The sequence below is a fragment of the Onthophagus taurus genome, chromosome 3, assembly GCF_036711975.1.
Source record: "Onthophagus taurus isolate NC chromosome 3, IU_Otau_3.0, whole genome shotgun sequence".
Taxonomy (NCBI): Eukaryota; Metazoa; Arthropoda; class Insecta; order Coleoptera; family Scarabaeidae; genus Onthophagus; species Onthophagus taurus.
The window spans coordinates 3,813,549-3,832,675 of record NC_091968.1 but is presented as its reverse complement, the minus strand read 5'-3'; the positions used below and the strand labels follow the sequence as shown (position 1 = coordinate 3,832,675).

At 37.7% G+C, this 19,127-nt stretch overlaps 4 protein-coding genes across 10 annotated transcripts in view; 3 read left to right on the top strand and 1 right to left on the bottom strand.

The window, feature by feature from the left end:
• The window catches only part of LOC111418340 (discs large 1), a 439,942-nt gene that overhangs the window by 174,784 nt on the left and 246,031 nt on the right, over positions 1-19,127 (bottom strand). The gene's annotated exons all lie outside the window — the stretch shown is intronic.
• The window catches only part of LOC111418336 (larval cuticle protein A2B-like), a 101,966-nt gene that overhangs the window by 67,417 nt on the left and 15,422 nt on the right, over positions 1-19,127 (top strand). The gene's annotated exons all lie outside the window — the stretch shown is intronic.
• Positions 9-17,416, top strand: LOC111418339 (uncharacterized). The gene is made up of 9 exons (XM_071194953.1): positions 9-169; positions 224-822; positions 5,005-5,112; positions 7,991-8,012; positions 8,064-8,639; positions 9,238-9,502; positions 9,553-9,583; positions 16,521-16,593; positions 16,653-17,416. Exons 1-9 carry the CDS (start codon positions 158-160, stop codon positions 17,346-17,348), a joined length of 2,382 nt encoding a protein of 793 aa, XP_071051054.1. The 5' UTR covers positions 9-157; the 3' UTR covers positions 17,349-17,416.
• LOC111418347 (larval cuticle protein A3A-like) lies at positions 15,569-16,326 on the top strand. The gene is made up of 2 exons (XM_023050866.2): positions 15,569-15,719; positions 15,775-16,326. The coding sequence occupies exons 1-2, from the start codon at positions 15,708-15,710 to the stop codon at positions 16,219-16,221; spliced, it is 459 nt and encodes a 152-aa protein (XP_022906634.1). The 5' UTR covers positions 15,569-15,707; the 3' UTR covers positions 16,222-16,326.

Sequence of the window (19,127 nt, the reverse complement as noted above, 5' to 3'; positions counted from 1 at the left end):
ATTTAGGTGTTTTAGGCGGTTTTTTTGTGTGTATCTGGTGACCTTAAAATGGGAGTGGTCTCTGTGATACGCTAAAACTCACTATATAAACCTCCCGTGATCATTTCGGAAGCATAGTTTGTTCAGAATCCGACATCTGAAGAAGTCTTTTGCTAAAATGGCCTGCAAGGTAAATAATAATCCATCATTCAATTCTTCATAATTAAATATTTTTCTTTTTCAGTTTGTAGTCTTTGTAGCATGCGTGGCTGTTGCCTCTGCAAGTGTAGCTCCTCTTCATTACGCAGCTCCAGTTGTTGCAAAAACTGTTGTACAAGAATTGGATCATCAACCTGAATACTCTTACTCTTACGGCGTTCATGACTCTATCACTGGAGATTCTAAAAGCCAAGTTGAAACCAGATCTGGAGATGTTGTTTCCGGACAATATTCCTTGATCGAAGCTGACGGAAGCAAACGTACTGTTGATTACACCGCCGATGCTGTTAATGGATTCAACGCCGTCGTCAGCAAATCTGTACCAACCGTTGTTGCCCCAGCTCCAGTTGTTGCCAAAACCATTGCCGCTCCAGTTGTTGCTAAAACCATCACCCCAACTGTTTATGCAGCCTACAACGCCCCAGTTGTAGCTAAAACTTATGCTGCCCCAGCTGTTGCTGCTTATGCTGCACCTACTGTATACTCAGCCCCGGCTGTATACTCATCCCCAGCTGTATACCCAGCCCCATCTGTCTATTCAGCTTACACCGCTCCAGTCACAAAGACCATAGTGCAAGGCCCATCGACGTATACCGCTTATTCCGGACCTGTTGCTCACGCTTGGTAAATTCTTTTTGGAAAATTAAAAATAAAAAACATTTTGTAAATAATCATGTGACAAATCAATAAAGATTTTTATTTTTCGACCATATTTCTTGTGTCTTGATGACTAACCTAAACCATCCGGAATTTCATAAACAATTCTTAACGCCTATAATAAATAATCTAATAAAACCGAATCCCAAAATATTAAATTGGGAAACTTCTCGGAACATCTTCGAACGTTTCAGTTTCTTTATACGAGACTAAGATAACGCGGCTACTAGCCCCGTGAACACACAACTTTCTCGATTCGAGAGACAACGATAAAAGTTCGATGGAAATCGTATTTTCAACGCCGTCAACCGAACGAACTTTTGGTTTTTCAAAACTTTTGGTGATTTTCAATTTATATAGGACCTGCAGTATGCTCTCGCTTGTAACTGAAAATTTAATTGGCTTCATCGGCGCGTGCCTAAAACGGTTATTTGGATATCACGGTACCGAACGTGTACCGATGACTAGGTGCATCATAAAGACTATCAACGAGAAATTACGACCGAATTGTAGTATGAAATATCTTTTTCTGCAAATGATTGTAAAACTGATAGAATCACAAATGGGAGAAACTGATTTTTTTGTGCTAAATTTAGCAAAGACGAACAGATCCTTCTTCAAAAACAATATTGTATTAATTCTGCCATGTCACAATATTTTTTTACAACAAGCTTGGAAGCTAAACTAATTAATATTACGTTTACTATACTCAATTTTTTGTGGAAATACCTCAAAAATGTCGCTGAAACACTTGTAACACAACAAAAACACTTTAAAGTTATTTCCAAAGTAGGATATGGAAACTATGTTTTTGCAAAAACTTTGTAACATGACAGAAGTACTGCAAACTTATTTCTGAATTAGGCAAAACATGGCAGAATCACTATAGAGTTATTATTTATTTTATTATTATTATTGCTGCCGGGCTGAGGAGGGCGGCCCCTCTCGTTACCGCGACCTATAAGATCTATTGTAACTTTAGCCCTCCAAAGGTTTAGGGTAAATGTAGGTCCTTAATGAACCTTAGTATTGTCCTGAGGTCTTGAACCTTTATGTCGGTAGGTAACAGGGGAGTTTTACCGAAGACGTTGTGCCTTAGACGTCCTCTGGCGACGCAATTGCACAGTATATGTTCAGCAGTTTCTGACTCGTCGTTGCATAGTCGACAAGTTTGATCCTCAGCTTGTCCAATGTGGAAGAGGTGGTATTTTAGGGGCTCATGGCCGGTTAGGTAGCCTGAGAGCGTTCTTAGATCCCCTTTGCTGAGGCATAAAACCTCTTTGGTTTTGTTTTGCGACGGAGTTATCATACTCTTCGCTTGTCTGTGACCTGGAAGTTCTTTCCAGCGTAAGGCTATCTTTGAAACCTCCCAGTTGTTGATTATTTGTTTTAGGTGGCTTTTTTGTAGTCCACATCCAGGTTGGGGTCCAATGAAGGGCGTGTTTGCTGCCTCTTTGGCCAGCTTGTCGGCCTTCTCATTGCCCTCAATGTTGCTGTGACCTGGAACCCATCATAGGGTAACATCATTGCCCCTAGCGAGTTCTCTCAGGTTGTTGGTGCACTCTCTGATCAGTGCGGAGCCACACGTGTAGGCCTGAATTGCCTTTAAGGCGGCCCGACTGTCTGTGAAAATGTTTATGGATGCACGTTTTTGTCCCTTTTGAACCTTCTGTAGGTTCAAAGCGGTGCAGAAGTTTATAGCAAGAACTTCTGCTTGGAAAATTGTTAAGTCCGAGCTGAGGGGCAATTTGATGTGGCTATTTGGTCCACTGATGCCCATGCCTACTCCAGATCTTACTGTCTTTGAAGCATCGGTGTACCAGGCTAGGGCTCCTCTTTTTAGTTGAGGCCCTCCTTTCGCCCAATCATCCCTGCTACTAAATATGACCTTATACGGTTGGTTGAAATTGTATTCCGTCGGTATAAGGTCCGTTTTAATTTCAATCAGGTGATTTAGACATGGGTCTTTGAGGATCTCGAGGTGTCCTCTGAGATTACCCTGCATCAACTTGACTGAAGAAACTGTTTTCAGTGATAAGGCACTTAAGGCTGCCTCCTTTTGTATATATATGTGGAGCGGTGTGAGACCAAGTAGGGCTTCCAAAGCAGCCGTCGGACAGGATCTCATTGCACCCGTTATGTTAAGACATGCTAACCGCTGGATTTGTGCCAGCTGTTGTTGAGCTGTCTTATGTTTTGTTTTTGGCCACCAAACCAATGAGGCGTAGGCGACCATGGGTCTGATTATTGCTACGTAGGCCTAATGAGCCATTCGTGGTTTGAGGCCCCAGTTCCTTCCTAGGAGCCTGCGGCAGATCTGGTTTGCCATGATGGCCTTTTTCCTCACCTTATCTAAGCACTATAGAGTTACTTCTAAAGAGGATTAAAGTATGGAAACTAAGCTAAGTAATGTTTACGTTAAGTAATGTGTACAGGTTGTCTTACCATCAAAGTAAAGTTCTTTTTCTTTGCTCAGTTTATCTTTGCGCATGTCTTTAACCTTCCTATCCACCTCTGTTCGGGTCTTTCGTTATTCCTGTCATAATCGCGCCCCTTTTCTTGGAATTATACCTCAAATCATCGAGTAAATCGAATAAACCCGCTTTCTTGCTATCAATGAAAGAACACAATTTATCGGTGGTTTTTCTGTGATCATAACGCGATGCTAAACAATGCAAAGCTTTACTAACCAAGTGAGAATCGCTTTCAACTAAAACTTTATAAACCACTTTATCCACTGACGGTTTTAACTCATCCAAATCTTTTCGAGATAAATGAGACATTATTAAACTTTTTGAAAAAACGTTTATGAAACGTTTTTAGGTTGACAACAAAGTAGGGATATTTGACATTATGATTTAACACGAGTGAAGTTTGTAATGATGAATTTATTAATAGATGGCGCCACTAATTCATTCAATTGGTCTAAAAAGGTACATTTGGACAAAATAATAAAATTAAGTAAATGTTTCTAGTTCTAGGTCTAGTGTTAGTTTTAGTTTTGCACTAGTACTGTCACTAGAACTAACACAAGACCTAGAACTAGAATCATACGGATTTAGCCGTCTTGAGAGACGTGCGGCTAAACCCGAATGTTTCTAGTTCTAGATCTAGTGTTATTTCTAGAGACAGTACTTATGCAATACTAGAACTAACAGTACACCTAAAACTATCACTAGTTCTAGTGGCGTTAGATTGTTGTATATATTTCATTAAAATAACACTAGACCTAGAACTAGAAAGTTTCGGGTTTAGCAGTGCGTCTGAAGACGCACGGCCAATCCGAATGGTTTTAGTACTAGGTCTACTGTTAGTTGCAGTTTTGTAGTAGTACTGTCACTAGCACTAACACAAGACCTAGAACTAGAATCATAGCTGGTTTAGCTGTCTTAAGAGACGTGCGGCTAAACCCGAATGTTTCTAGTTCTAGGTCTAGTGTAGTTCTAGTTTTGCACTAGTACTGTCACTAGAACTAACACAAGACCTGGAATTAGAATCATACGGGTTTAGCCGTCTTGAGAGACGTGCGACTAAACCCGAATGTTTCTAGTTCTAGGTCTAGTGTTATTTCTAGTGTTATTCTCTGATTTGTTATATAATTTACAAAAAAAAACAAAAAACTGATTGATAAATAAATAATCCAAGAACAACATATAAAATGTGGTAGAATCAAATTAATTTTTAGAATTCAATAAATATTGTATCGTACATCATCGTCCACCATCCTCTTCATCTACGGCATCGCCTCTTCACATGGTACCAAAAAAAGATTCTGATGACTGGAGACCATGTGGGGATTACCGCTAATTGAACAACGTTATTGTGCCAGATGGCTATCCGCTACCTCATATACATGATTTCAATATTCATTTGCACGAATGCAAAATCTTTTCTAAAATCGACTTGGTCAGAGCTAACAATGATTTTTGGCCTTCGAAATGCAGCGCAAACATTCCAAAGGTTCATCAATGAAGTACTTTCAGGACTAACCTTCATTTTTGTATATTTAGACAATATTCTTGTGGAAAGTCGAAATGAAGAACAACACATACTTCATTTAAAACAATTATTTCACAGATTAACTTCCTACAATATCAACATACAACCCAAAAAATGCATTTTCGGTGTTAAATCATTGAATTTTCTTAGTCATCATGTTTCAGCAGATGGCATTCGACCACCCCAATCAAGAATCAAAGCCATAACACATTTTCCAAAGCCAACGACTCTAAAAGAGTTACAAAGATTTTTGGGAATGTTAAACTTCTACCATAGATTCTTACCTAACATTTCAAATATTCTTGATTCCTTATACACACTTTTAAAATCACTTCACTATCAAATACAAAAAACAATTTCAGCAACATCTTGGACACTGCAACACGACAACGCTTTTTTTCAGTCAAAGATCTTCTTTCAAAATCTATCTTTCTAGGACATCCCTCTTCACATGCTACCCTATCATTGTCAACTGATGCATCTAACACAAGTATGGGAGCTGTTTTAACAGAAACCATCAATGGGAAATCTCAACCATTAGCATTCTTTTCCAAAAAATTTACTTCATGCCAAACCACATATTCAACTTTCGATAAAGAACTATTAGCGATCTACTCTGCTATCAAATTTTTCAAACATTAATTACATGGAAATCAATTTATGGTATATACAGATCACAAACCCATTGTCACATCAATTTTTTCGTTCACAGACAAAACTCCTCGTCAAACCCGATATATAAGTTATGTTGCACAATTTACTTCAAATATCAAATACAAACATCGAATCTCTAAATTCATCTTATCCAGATTTTCTAACCTTTAGCAACGCTCAAGTTGCTGACACAGAATTGTCAAACTAACTGAATACGCAATTTTCCAACAATTCTTCAAAATCTTATCGTTTGGCACATCAAACAACATCACAATCTGATATCAAACTGTGGTGTGAAACCTCTTCATCATCTCCAAGAATTTATATTCCGTAACATTTCAGACAAGCAATTTTTGACAAAATTCATAGCGTATCTCATCCCGGAATACGTTCCACGTATTCATGCAAACAAAACAAGATTCTTTTGGCCACACATGTCAAAGCAAATTCATGTTTGGACCAAAACCTGCTTAAAATGTCAACAAGCAAAAATCCAAAAACATACAAAATCGCCAATATCAAAATTCATAAAATTAGATTTGATCATATACATATCGACTTGATTGGACCACTCACTCCATCCCTAGGTTGTACCTACTTATATACTTACAGTAATCGAACGCTTCACTCAATGGCCAGAAGCTTTTCCGCTGAAAGATATCACATCTTCTACTATAGCCAATTATAGCGAACACACTCTTCCGGTACTATTTTAGCCGATTTGGTATACTTACCACAATAACACATGATCAGGGACGGCAATTCGAATCAAACCTCTTTTCAAAATTTAACACATTACTTGGCACACGACAAATACACACATCATCTTTCCATCTTCAAGCAAATGGAATGGTAGAACGATTTCATCGATCATTGAAGACGGCATCAATCTACCCCTCATCCTACTAGGATTAACAACATCACTTAAGGAAGATCTAGGTTGCTCCTTAGCAGAACTGCTTTACGGGCAACCACTAAGACTTCCTGGAGAGTTCTTCATACCTACTAATTCATCTATTGACTATGAGCCTTTCCTCTCCAGTTTAGGAGGTACTTTTTCCAAATTAAAGCCTGTGAATACGTCTTTTCACTCTATTCAAAAACATTTTATTCATAAAGACTTGCACAAATCAAATTTCGTTTTCATTAAAATTTAAGGTTTGAAACCATCGTTATCTCTGTGATACGAAGGACCTTTCAAAGTTTTGACAAAATCAACCAAATGTTTCGTAATTCAGAAAGGCGATGATAAAATTATTGTTAATATCGATCCGCGTTTATCTTTAACGAAAGTATTAAATTTAATAATACATAAACATGTGTCATCCTCGAATAGAAAGTATCTCTAATATCTTGAGAGACGTGAGGCTAAACCCGAATGTTTCTAGTTCTCGATCTAGTGTTATTTGTAGAGACAGTACTAATGCAATACTAGAACTAACAGTACACCTAGAACTATCACTAGTTCTAGTGGTGTTAGATTGTTGTATATTTTTCATTGAACTAAAACTAGAACTAATACTAGACCACTCACTGCCTCACCATTACTGACAGAATTGACGCAAATGATAATTGATAGCAAAACAGTATTTTTAGTATATCCAACTCATCTAAACTTTCCTGGGAATCTAATCTTTCCATGTTATTCGATGTTATAAAAGGTAAAAAGCAATGTGTTGGAAAACGATATTAAGATATTACTAAAAATTTTAAATTGAGAGGGTAAAGATTTTTGAGTCATAACTTTAAAATGAGGATGTATACGAGGAATTTAATGAATGAAGATGAGTCATGTAGTGAAGTTGTTGGTATAGTAGTAGTAGTAAAGATGGCCTCGAGCTAAGTCGAGATTCAAAAGGATGTTCCTCCTTGTGTAATAACAAAGGTCAACGTCTCCTCTTTATTTATATAAAATTCCAAAACATAAATCGAAATATCATAAAAAAAATTATAAATACACAAAAAACATGGCAATAAATATTTTAAAATAGCACAAAAACTTATTTTTAACTTGTTCCAATTTAAATCGAGAAAAATAATAATCTTCAATTAACGTTTCTCAATGGATCAATTTACGAGACCGAGAAAAACCAGGTCAATATCAACGGCCGAAAACGAGAAAATAAATCACCTCTCAATAGCCACTCTTGATTTCATTGCGTGTCTAAAAAAAGATTGATAAAAAAAAAGAGTGAAACGAGCGAAGACCAAGTTGAGGTGAGCGTTAAAAGCGAACAGGTGAAATGCTACGCGAAATCTGGTTACTGGATACTTTTGGTGACCTTTCCGGACGACTTGTTCGTCTCACAAAAAAGGAACAGCTGCTTGCCCAAAAAATCGAGTCAAGGTCTTCGGGGTGAAGAAGAAAAAAATGAAATCGAAGATTGAAGAGTGAATACCAGGAGGGTGGGTATAAAAATCTGAACTGTTTCGGTTGAGATATCACAACCAACTTAAACGTTTTAAGAATTACATCTTAAAAAACAACAAAAATGGCTTTCAAAGTAAGTTTTTATTTTAATTAATTAATGTATTAATTATTACAATTTTTTTAGATCGTTCTTTTGGCTGCTTTCGTAGCTGTATCTCAAGCTGGAATTTTAGGAACCCCAGCTGTGACTTATTCAACATACTCAGCACCAATCACAAAAATTGCAGCACCAGTAGCTTATTCAGCACCTATTGTTAAAACTGTTGCCCCAGTTGTTGCTAAAACCGTCGTTCAAGAAGAATACGACCCCCATCCTCAATACTCATACGGCTATGATATCCATGATGGAATCACCGGAGATATTAAGAACCAACAAGAATCTCGTGATGGAGACGTCGTCCAAGGATCTTATTCTTTAATCGAAGCTGACGGAAGCAAACGTATTGTTGAGTACACAGCCGATCCCGTACATGGTTTTAACGCTGTCGTTCATAAAGAACCAGCTGCAGTTCCAGTTGTTGCTAAAGCAGCAGTTCCAGTTGCTCCAGTTATTGCGAAAACTTATTCCTCCCCAATTATCGCTAAGACATACGCAGCTCCAATTGTGGCTAAAACTTACGCTGCTCCACTTGCATATGCAGCTCCTGTAGCTAAAGTATCTTATGCAGCACCAGCTGTACATGCTTATAGCACTATTCATTAAGAATGATATTGAGATGAATGATTTGTATATTTGTATTTATTTAATGTTTGTGAATAATGTTTTGGAAATTTCAATAAAATGAAATTAACTCATATTTTGGTTTTATTTTCCAAATAATAGAAATGCCAAAGCTAATTTGTGGTTCAGAACAATATATATTTCGATAATATTAATTTGAGTCATGAATAGAAGCTCAACTAATGAATATTTCCATTATCATATTTAATTAGATAATGAATCCTATTGTTTAATTAACAATTGAAATAATCCGCTATATTATTGTAACGCTGATTGACATAAATAGGTCAAAGCAAATTGAATTATGTCAAGTATAAGAAATCACGACGAAAGTTGTGATTAGAAAAGAAACTCGTCCAATTAAGACGTTAAATGTCGTTGGAAATGCAATCCAGTTTGTTTTGAAAACGATTCAACCGGTTTATCGATACATTAAAAACTTGTATAAAAGGTTATCATTTTGAAACTGACGAGATAGTCGGGATAAAGCATCGAGAATAGCTTCATTGAAAATGAGCTTGATTAAAGTAAGTGCTGCGACAAAAATAATAAATTTAATATTTATCATTGTTTTTAGTTTTTTTTAATTTTCATTGCCGTATCTGGGATTGAATCAAAATTGTTAGAGTATGATACATCGCATCAAAATTACCAATGGGGATATGACATTCAAGACGAAATTACCGGGGATTTCAAATCCCAAGAGGAGAGAAAAGAAGGTGACATCCTCCGAGGATTCTATTCGTTCATCGAAGCCGATGGAAGTAAAAGAATCGTAAGATACATCGTTCACCCTAAATTAGGATTTAACGCAATAGTTTTAAAAGAGCGAGCTAAAGAGAGTAAATAAATTATTTAATAAAAATTTTCGCCGTTTTTATTACAATTCTAGTCAAACCTCAAGAACTAACACTAGTTATTTGGTTATTTTGAGGTTATATGCTTTGCGATTATATTGTTTTGTGTTTAAGCTAAATCTAGCTTTAAGACTAGATTTGGTCGCTTTTAATTTAAGTTACTTTGAATTGCATTCAGGTTGACTTGGTTTGGTTTGGTTGGCTATGATTCATTTAATAATAATAATTCATTTATTGTTCACAACTTAATAACGAAACTTGTATAACATTCTTTACATTTTTTAAAGTAATGTATAAAGAAACGGTGATGTTCGACATTCCTTGTCACTCTTCCACAAACACCAACAACAACAAAAATATTAACAAGAAAAAATTCAAGAAAGAAAGTAACCCATTATTACAAAAAAAACATTTGCAGTACAGTAACAATAACAATAATTCCTGTATTAAGTACTAATATCTGACATTCTGCAAAACGCATTGAGCTGAGACAAGACTGTCCGATATCGACGTCTGAAAACCCCAACGGATGTGCACAGTCTCATGAACTTAAAGATTTCGAGAGTAAGGAGGTCGTGCTGACATTATAATGTTGAAGTAAGTTGCCACACAATGCAATTTTCTTCGAGTTATCATATTTAGCCAACTCACTTCAAGCAATTTGTGACTGATGTGTTCTCGCCGTCTTATCCCGAAAATAAATCGAAGGCATGCATTTTGAATTTTTTGTATTTTGTTTACTATTCGCTTAGAAAGAAAAGGGGAGTATAAAATATCCCCATATTTGAAAACTGACAACACCAAGCTTTCACAAAGCAAACGTCTGCTGGTGCCAGACAGAAAATGACGAGCATTATAAATAAATCTTAATTGATTGTAAGCAGAACGGATCTTTTTATTGATGTATTCATTGAAAGTTAGGTTCTCATCAATGATCATACCAAGACTCTTCACTGAGTTTTTACATGTCAATTGTTTGTTTCCTATTCTTATGTCGATTCTATCTTTAATCATCTCTCTACGTTTCTTTACCAAAAACAATAACGTCTGTTTTTGATTGGTTAAGTAACAAATTATGACGACCAGACACTTCCACAAGAGTGTCCAGATCGGCACTGATACGCACGCAAGCCTCCTCCACCTCGTTCTCTGCAAAAGACCCATATAGCTGTGTGTCATCTGCATATTGGTGAATTTTACAGAAAGAGGCAGATTTATAGAAAGCGCATATATAGATCGAAAATATAATAGTACCCCTGTAGTACACCAACCCCCACAGGTAACGCCTCAGATTCCCGACTGTCCAAGCCAACGCACTGCATCCTACCGCCTAGAAAGCTGTTTAGCATGTTAATCACCTTATCCCTCAAACCAATATAATGCAACTTTGTCAATAGAATTTTGTGACTTAAGGTATTGAAGGTCTTGGAGTAGTCAAGAAGGCAGAGGACAGTGGCTTTACTATCGTCCATCGCTCTCACCACATCATCCACGATATCAAGCAATGCAGTAGCGCCGCTGAAACCAGCACGAAAGACAGATTGTCAATCGGGTAGAATGTTATTATCCATAATATAATCACCTATATCCACAATCACCTTGGGCAGAACTGGAAGAATAATAATCGGTCTTAGATCCGTAATTTTCTGTGGATTATTAACTTTGGGAAGGGGATTTATTAAAGATATTTTCCATACTGCTGGAAAAGGACTAGTCCCAATTGCGCAATTTATAATATGCCTAATATATGGTGTAATATGTGGGCAACATAGTTTAATAGTTTGCATGTTTAATTTATCATGACCTGTGGTATTACTCTTTATCGGTCTTACAGTTTCTTCTCATTAAACTCAAAAACAGCCCCACGTATAGCTTTATTTAAATAATGATTATAGAGGTCTACGTCATACTCCAAGGTACCTCTCCCTGCAAAATGTTTATTTAATTCATTCAAGTTTCTGAGGTGTACAAGTATTGCTATATGCTTTTTATTAAAAAGTTCGGCCTTTCTTAGAGCTGTCCACTTATTGTCAACACTTCCTATTTGTAATTCAAGATAAATTCTACGTTCTGTACGAGTAGCTTCCGTGACTGTTTTTCTCATAGCTTTGTAAAAAGTCCATTTATGTGGTAATTTAGATGCTCTAAAATCACGATATGCTTTATCTCTAAGTTTTTGCATGAACCTTTTTTTGCAAATTTACAGGTCCTTAGTGGACAATGCACCTCCAGAACGCTAAGTATGGCGCTGCTTAAGAAATTTACTTTAGTGTCGACATCTGCCATGTCAAAAATACAGAAGAATGGAATCTTGTACATGAATGAATCTATCGTACTGAGAATCACCGAAACAGCGAATGGTTCTGACTATGGGCGCCCTTGGTGGAGACTTTAACTTCAATTTACCACAGATTAAAAAGTGATTAGAAATCCCAACCTCCTCCAGAACACCAACCTCCTCAACCATGTCGACGTCGGACACCAATATTAAATCAATCAAGGTAGAAGACGACTGCGTTACACGTGTCGATTTATCTACTATTTGACACAATCCAACAGAGCACAAAGATCCTGCAATGCCTTAGTCTTTCGATCAGTTAATTGCATCATAGCAATATTCAAATCCCCAAGAATTATCACCCTATCTACCACAGGCAATAACGGAGAGGGAGTTTTCTAATTCATGAACAAACACGTTATAATTGCAACTAGGCGGCCTATATAGCACCGCTACGGCCAACCATAGCCCGTCCAGCCGTATCTTAATCCACAACTGCTCCACTTCATCGCCCACATCAAACACAATAGCCCTCATCTCCTTTTTTACGTACACTGCAACCCCACCCGCTCTAGTTTCTCTATCTTTTCGAAATAAGTTGTACCCATCTACAGTTATAATGCTATTATTGACCTCACCAGACAGCCACGTCTCGCTCAATGCAAATATACAATAATTGCCATGACTTAATAATGTTTTAAATTCATCAAAAGATGCCAGCAAAGATCCATTTAGATGGCCAAAACTAAACATCTGATTCACTTACAGAAACTATGTAAAGTTCATGTAAATCAAAACAAATCAAAAATAAATGTATACCGCAAATCATCTCCCCTCCGAGACATTCCATCCTTGTTCATCAGACAGGTCTTATATATGCCGTACTCGTCTCTTACTGCGAGGTACCTCCTTCGTCTCTGGCTGGTGTGTCTTCATAAGTTCTAGTAGTTCTTCCTGTAGCACAATGGTCTTTTTATGACCATTGTGCTACATATTGTGCTACATGCTGTCATAAAAAGACCATTGTGCTACAGGAAGAACTACTATTATTAAGAGTTTATTGTATACAGTAATTGTTTACAATTCTATACATTATTCAAATATTACTTTCACTCTCTACCCTCTTCCTCCATTTCCACGCCCTCGGCTCCTCGGCCCAATCATCCCCTCACCCATCCCTTTGTCTCCTCACCCCCATCACCATTCTCATCCATCGTTTCCCCTCTCCCCCCTCTCCTAAGATCTGCCTTCGGTCCATCTCCTCCTCCCTCAAATCACTGCACCCATTCAGCATGTGTTCTAACGTTTCCCATTCCTCCCTGCACAGCCTACACCACCTCTCCTCATCGGCCATCCAGTATTTGTTGGCTCTCTCCTCGTTTCCACAACGGAACCTAGCCACCAACTTTTTCCCTTCCTCATCTCTTTCCAATAACAAGTATCTAGGCAGCCCCTCCGTAATTATGTCCCTGTATCTTTCGTTATACCTTCCCTCTTTTATTTGTGTCCTTCTTTCCTGTCTCTGCACATCTCGGTCCCTGTCTCTCAACTCCCTCCACATCTCCCTACCCACCCTTCGTCTACTATTTATCTCCGTTACCGAGTAGCCCGCTCGTTTATAATAGTTGTCTCTGTGTCCTTTCCCATATCTGACCTTTCCCTCCAACACTCCCCCAGGATCCCGCAGCTTGGCCTCCCTTCTATTCTTTCTTCATATTTCACTGCCCTCCTGCCCGCCTCCACCCTGACCTTATCCACCTTTACCTCTTCCCTCACTATATACCCCGGTGTTTCTCTCGCCACCCCAAGCACCCATCTCCAATATCTAGCCTGCACGTCCTCCAGCGGTCCCTGCTCCCTCCATCCCCATACCTCTGCCCCATACATCATCACACTGCTAACCAGACCTTCAAACATAATCTTCCTCGCTGCCACATTCCTTCCAAAGACTCTCTTCCCCCAACCCCATACTTGTCCCATCACCTTATTCGCCTTTTTTGCCATAGCTATCACATGCGACCCCTCCCTGTTATCCTCCCTAAACACATACCCCAAGTAAGTATACTCCCTAACCTCCTCGATCTCCTTCTAGAACTTTATGATTTCAGTTGACTTGCTAAGGGTTTAGCCGAGTCCATACTTAGGTTCGGCCAGATTGATATAGCTTCTTTTGAATCTAACAACTATGCCTCAAATTTCGATTACAATGCTGGACTTGTTGTGAGTTTGTGTTGCTTTGGAATTATTCAGCAATTATTCAGCTTAATGACAAAAAAACTTTCTCTCTTTCATGATTCATCATTTTAGACTTATGTTGTTTGTTATTGGTTTGGACTTGTATAGATGAGATACTTCTTTGTTTACGTCAGTATGTAATTTGTATTGCCTTCGACTCTCACAAATGGGGAGGCTTCAGTCCCTTGATCTATTCGATTTAATGCTCGATAGAACATAAAGCTATCCAATTCCAAAGCAAAACAAACTCACAACAAGCCCAGCATTGTAATCGAAATTTGAGGCATAGTTGTTAGATTCAAAAGAAGCTGGTTCTATATTAACATGGCCGAACCTAAGTATGGACTCGGCTAAACCCTTAGCAAGTCAACTAAAATCATAAATATGTATGAAGAGACCATTGTGCGACAGGAAGAACTGCTGGAACTTATAAAGACGCACCAGCCAGAGGCAAACTAGGTACTTCGTTTTTTTCCATGTTTAGTATAGAGATCTTGAAAACTAGCGGAGATAGAGAGACGATTAAATATGGAAAAAATTGCAGTTTCATGAACTCAATTTAATGAGCTTTTTGTTTTTTGGATACAATGCATGGCTAACTAGATAACTCGAATAACCTGTTTTTTTGTTATATCGTTCGATACCTATGGCTCCGTTATTATTGATTTTAGGAAAAATTTGTAGGGTATTACATGTTTAATAAAGCAGTCAAACTGATTTTTTTATTTAAGCAATAATTTTTGAGTTATGACATAAACTTGTAATTTTTCTAATGGAGACCATAGTTGGCCATGACTTTATAAAAAAGGCCTTTTTTCAACGATTCTAATGATATACCACTAGACCCAAAAGTAGAAATATTTGGGTTTAGCTGCACGTTTCTCAAGACGGTTAAACCTGAATGATTCTAGTTCTAGCTCTAGTGTTAGTTCTAGTTTTACTTGTTATTTAGTGCTAGATTGTCGTATATTTTTATTGAACTAAAAGTAGAACTAACACTAGTCCTAGAACTATAAACATTCGGGTTTAGCCGTCTTAAGAGACGTACGGCTAAACCCGAATGTATCTAGTTGTAGGTCTAGTGTTAGTTCTAATGCAAGTATTACCCCGAATACAGAACACAATGGAGTGGATAGCTATTCGAATTTGTGTGCGTTAAAATTATTCATTCGTTTAGTTTAAAGTATAAATTAAAAATTTTTCAAATAACGGCCAGTTATTGTTACGATTATTATGGAAAATGTTGTCAAAAAATAATTTTCAATTCTTACAAAATAAATTGTTTTAACATTTTTGTTTGCATTTTAATTATAACGTGACATTCGACGAATCCATATGCATGAGTTCGATTGAATTTGTCCACCCAGTTATTAACCATACCATGAAATACAATCGGAGTCTGTTTTAAACTGAAATCGCGAATCGTAATTACCATGAGGCAATAGTGGATGCGAGAAAAATGCGACAGGAGGGCCCATTGTTCTCTTTCGAGATTGCATCTCAAGAACGGGCCGCATATCTCGTGGAATGTATAAAGAAAATTAGGTAATTGTGCCCAAAATGAAAGCCGCGGGGGTTGGGCACTTCGTATATAAGTCGTTTATTTCATAGCCTGGAGGTATACGGTGAATAGAAGACGAATAGCAAACTATTCTTGCAACTCTACCAAAAATAAAAATGGCTATTAAGGTAATTAATTTACATTAAGATTAAATTAATCTCATATTTTTAATCCCCTATTTAGGTGTATCAATTATTTTTTATAATTTTGATTAACGAAATCGTTAAAGGAGCTATTCTTCAAGCTCCAACCCAGCAAGGTTATAATCAAGCACAAAATTCTGTTTACAACACTGGATTTTCCGGCAAATATAATCACGAACAAGAACCGTTCGATCCACATCCAAAATATAACTTCGCCTACGATGTTCAAGATCATAAAACGGGCGACGTTAAGAACCAACAAGAATCTCGCGATGGGGATGTCGTTAGGGGTGCTTACTCACTTATTGAACCGGATGGAAGTAAAAGAACTGTCGAATATACCGCTGATCCTAAGAATGGATTTCAGGCTATTGTAAATAGACAGCATGGAGCAGCTCCGGCTTATGCCCACAAAGTGAACAACCCCACATATAATAATCCTCCTATTCAATCTAATAAACCTTCCCCAAATCCTTATTACCAGTAATACTACTTTAATAATAAGACTAATCGATTTTGTACTGAATTATTTAGGGTTGCATAGAATTGTATATTATTTATAATCGATCAATAAAGTTCTAGATTCTTGCCACTTAATTTTTTTAATATTAAAAAAGATTAATGAAAAGGGATTACAAGGAAATGTGATACAATTTTTGAGGACACGGTCATCAACTAACAAAACCAGTCATTTGAACTCATTACGCGGAGTACCCACTCTTTCGGGCGGGGTCAACACTGTCCAGATTTACAACTTTCTTACGACATCTAGCAACTATAAAAAAGTCTCGACCGCCGAATAAAAATCAGAAGTCGTTTGTATTTCGATTCAACAACGTCAAGAAGAATAACAATGAAAGTAAGTCTTCATTTAAAATTCTAATTATTATCCAACACAAAACATTTTCTTTTAAACAGCTTTTAGTTCTCGCCGCATTTTTGGCTTACGCCAAAGCAGGAGTTATCAGCTCTTATGCTACAGCCCCCGTAGCATACTCAGCCCCAGCTGTTCATACTTACGCCGCCCCTGCTGTTCATTCTTATGCTGCACCAGCTGTTCATACTTATGCTGCACCAGCTGTTCATACTTATGCCGCCCCAGCTGTACATACTTATGCCGCCCCAGCTGTTCATAGTTACGCAGCCCCCGCTGTACACACCTACGCCGCCCCAGCCATCGCAAAAGTAGCTACATATGCCGCTCCAGCTCCAATCACCTACGCTGCAAAAGCAATCGCTCCTGTTGCTTACTCCGCCCCAGTTGTTAAAGCCGTAGCCCCAGCTGTAGCTGTTGCCAAAACCATCGTAAATGAAGAATACGACCCCAACCCACAATACTCCTTTGGATACGATGTCCAAGATGGTCTCACCGGAGATTCCAAAAGCCAAACTGAAACTCGTAACGGAGATGTCGTCCAAGGATCTTACTCCTTAAACGACCCAGATGGCACCAGAAGAACCGTTGATTACACCGCTGACCCCATCCACGGATTCAACGCTGTTGTACGCAAAGAACCTTTAGCTGTCGTTGCTAAAGTTGCTGCCCCAGTTGTTGCTAAAGTAGCCGCACCAATTGTTGCTAAAGTAGCCGCTCCAGTTACTTATTATCATTAAGAGTCGTGTGATTTAATGTAAATATGTATTTATTTCCTATTTTTGGAATAAAATTTTGAAATGAAAAAGTTTTGTTTTCTTTTATTCATATTACATATTTAATAATAATAATAATAATAATAATAATAATGCCTTTATTAATAAGTCGCAAAAAAAAGGAAAGAAAATAATAATACACTCTTAGAAAATAGACTTATTTTCTGGACGAAGTTCAGTTTGGTTATTAACCAACTGCTCTTCCACTTAATCCAGAATATATAGAAAATATATATATAAAGCAAAAATGAGAATGTTTTTAACAATACTAATAAACAAAATAAAAAAAAAACAAAATAACAAAATACGACGACATGCCAGTATAAAGCGATACATTAGTAACTCAGAATATAATAAAAAAAAGAAAAAATCATGATGACTCAAGCAGGAGGGAGGATTTTAATTTACTCTTGAACGAAATACAGTTCAATCCTATAAGGTTCATAGGTAGATCATTGTACGTTTTAGCTATCTGGTAAGAAAAGGATCGGTGCGAGGCGCGGCGTGGTACCGTCAATACATCTTTCCTCCTTATATTAATGTTATGGACATCGCTTCTGAAAGATAGGCGTTGCAGCAAGTAAGAAGGCCGCTGACTTTTAATAATTTTATAATAAACGCAAGTTGCATGCAGTTTACGTCTGTTTTTCATGTTCAACCACCCAGTCTCTGCCAACTTATGACTAATATGGTCATATTTACGAATTCCGTAAATAAACCTCAGACAACCGTTCTGAAGGTTCTGGATACGACGCCCACTCGCCTCCGCTAAATTTGGACCATAAACAACGTCGCAGTGATTTAATTTGCTTAGAACCAAGCTATCACACAGCATAATTTTTAATTTTTTACTTAAGACATCCCTATGGGCATACAAGAGACGCAGGGCGCCATACCCACCCCTCAAGCACCTGGCCACATGCTCCTCAAACCTCAACTGATGATCCAATGTGACTCCTAAAATTTTTATATCATCAGAAACAGTAAGAGGTTCGCCATCCACCACCAATTGACCGGATATCAAAGGCTTAATCGCTCTCCTTGTGACACTACCGCAAAACAGAAGAACAGAAAACTTAAATGGATTTAGCACAAGTTCATGGCGTTTCGCAACATCAGAAAATAATGCTATATCTGAGTTAAATTTTATGCAGGCATCAACCCAATTATTTGGATTAAAATTCAGCAGAAGCTGTGTATCGTCTGCATACAAGTGAATCTGCGAATGTTCGAGAACCTGGTCAAAATCAGATGTATAAATAGAGAACAATAGTGGCCCCAAAATGGACCCCTGAGGGACTCCACGAGTAACAGACAGAGCGCTCGACACTTGACTATTAATCTTCACAACCTGAGACCTGTCCGACAAAAATGACTTTATCAAAATTGCAGCTTGATTTCCAAGTCCAAAATAATTAAGTTTAGATGCAAGTATATTATGATTTATTGTATCAAATGCTTTGGTGAAGTCCAACGATAACAAAAGTGCGGCTTGCCCGGCCTCTCTAGAAGCAAATACATCATCAGTAAGGTTCAATAAAGCTGTTGCGCAGCTGAAACCCGAACGAAACCCAGATTGTTGATCTGGCAGTATACTATACCTTTCGCAGTGTGCTCTAAGTTGCTTTTCCAAGACTCTCTCTAAAATTTTTGACATTACTTGGAGGATACTGATCGGTCTAAAATCCCTTAGGGTAGAAGGGGAAGATACTTTAGGTAATGCAATTACTTCAGCCATTTTCC

Excerpts from the sequence above, each read along its gene's own strand:
- LOC111418339 (XM_071194953.1), top strand. Across the intron at positions 5,113-7,990 it reads TTACAAAGATTTTTGGGAAT|AACAACAAAAATGGCTTTCA; the intron begins GTTAAACTTCTA and ends TACATCTTAAAA. Across the intron at positions 8,640-9,237 it reads ATGCTTATAGCACTATTCAT|TTTTTTTTAATTTTCATTGC; the intron begins TAAGAATGATAT and ends CATTGTTTTTAG.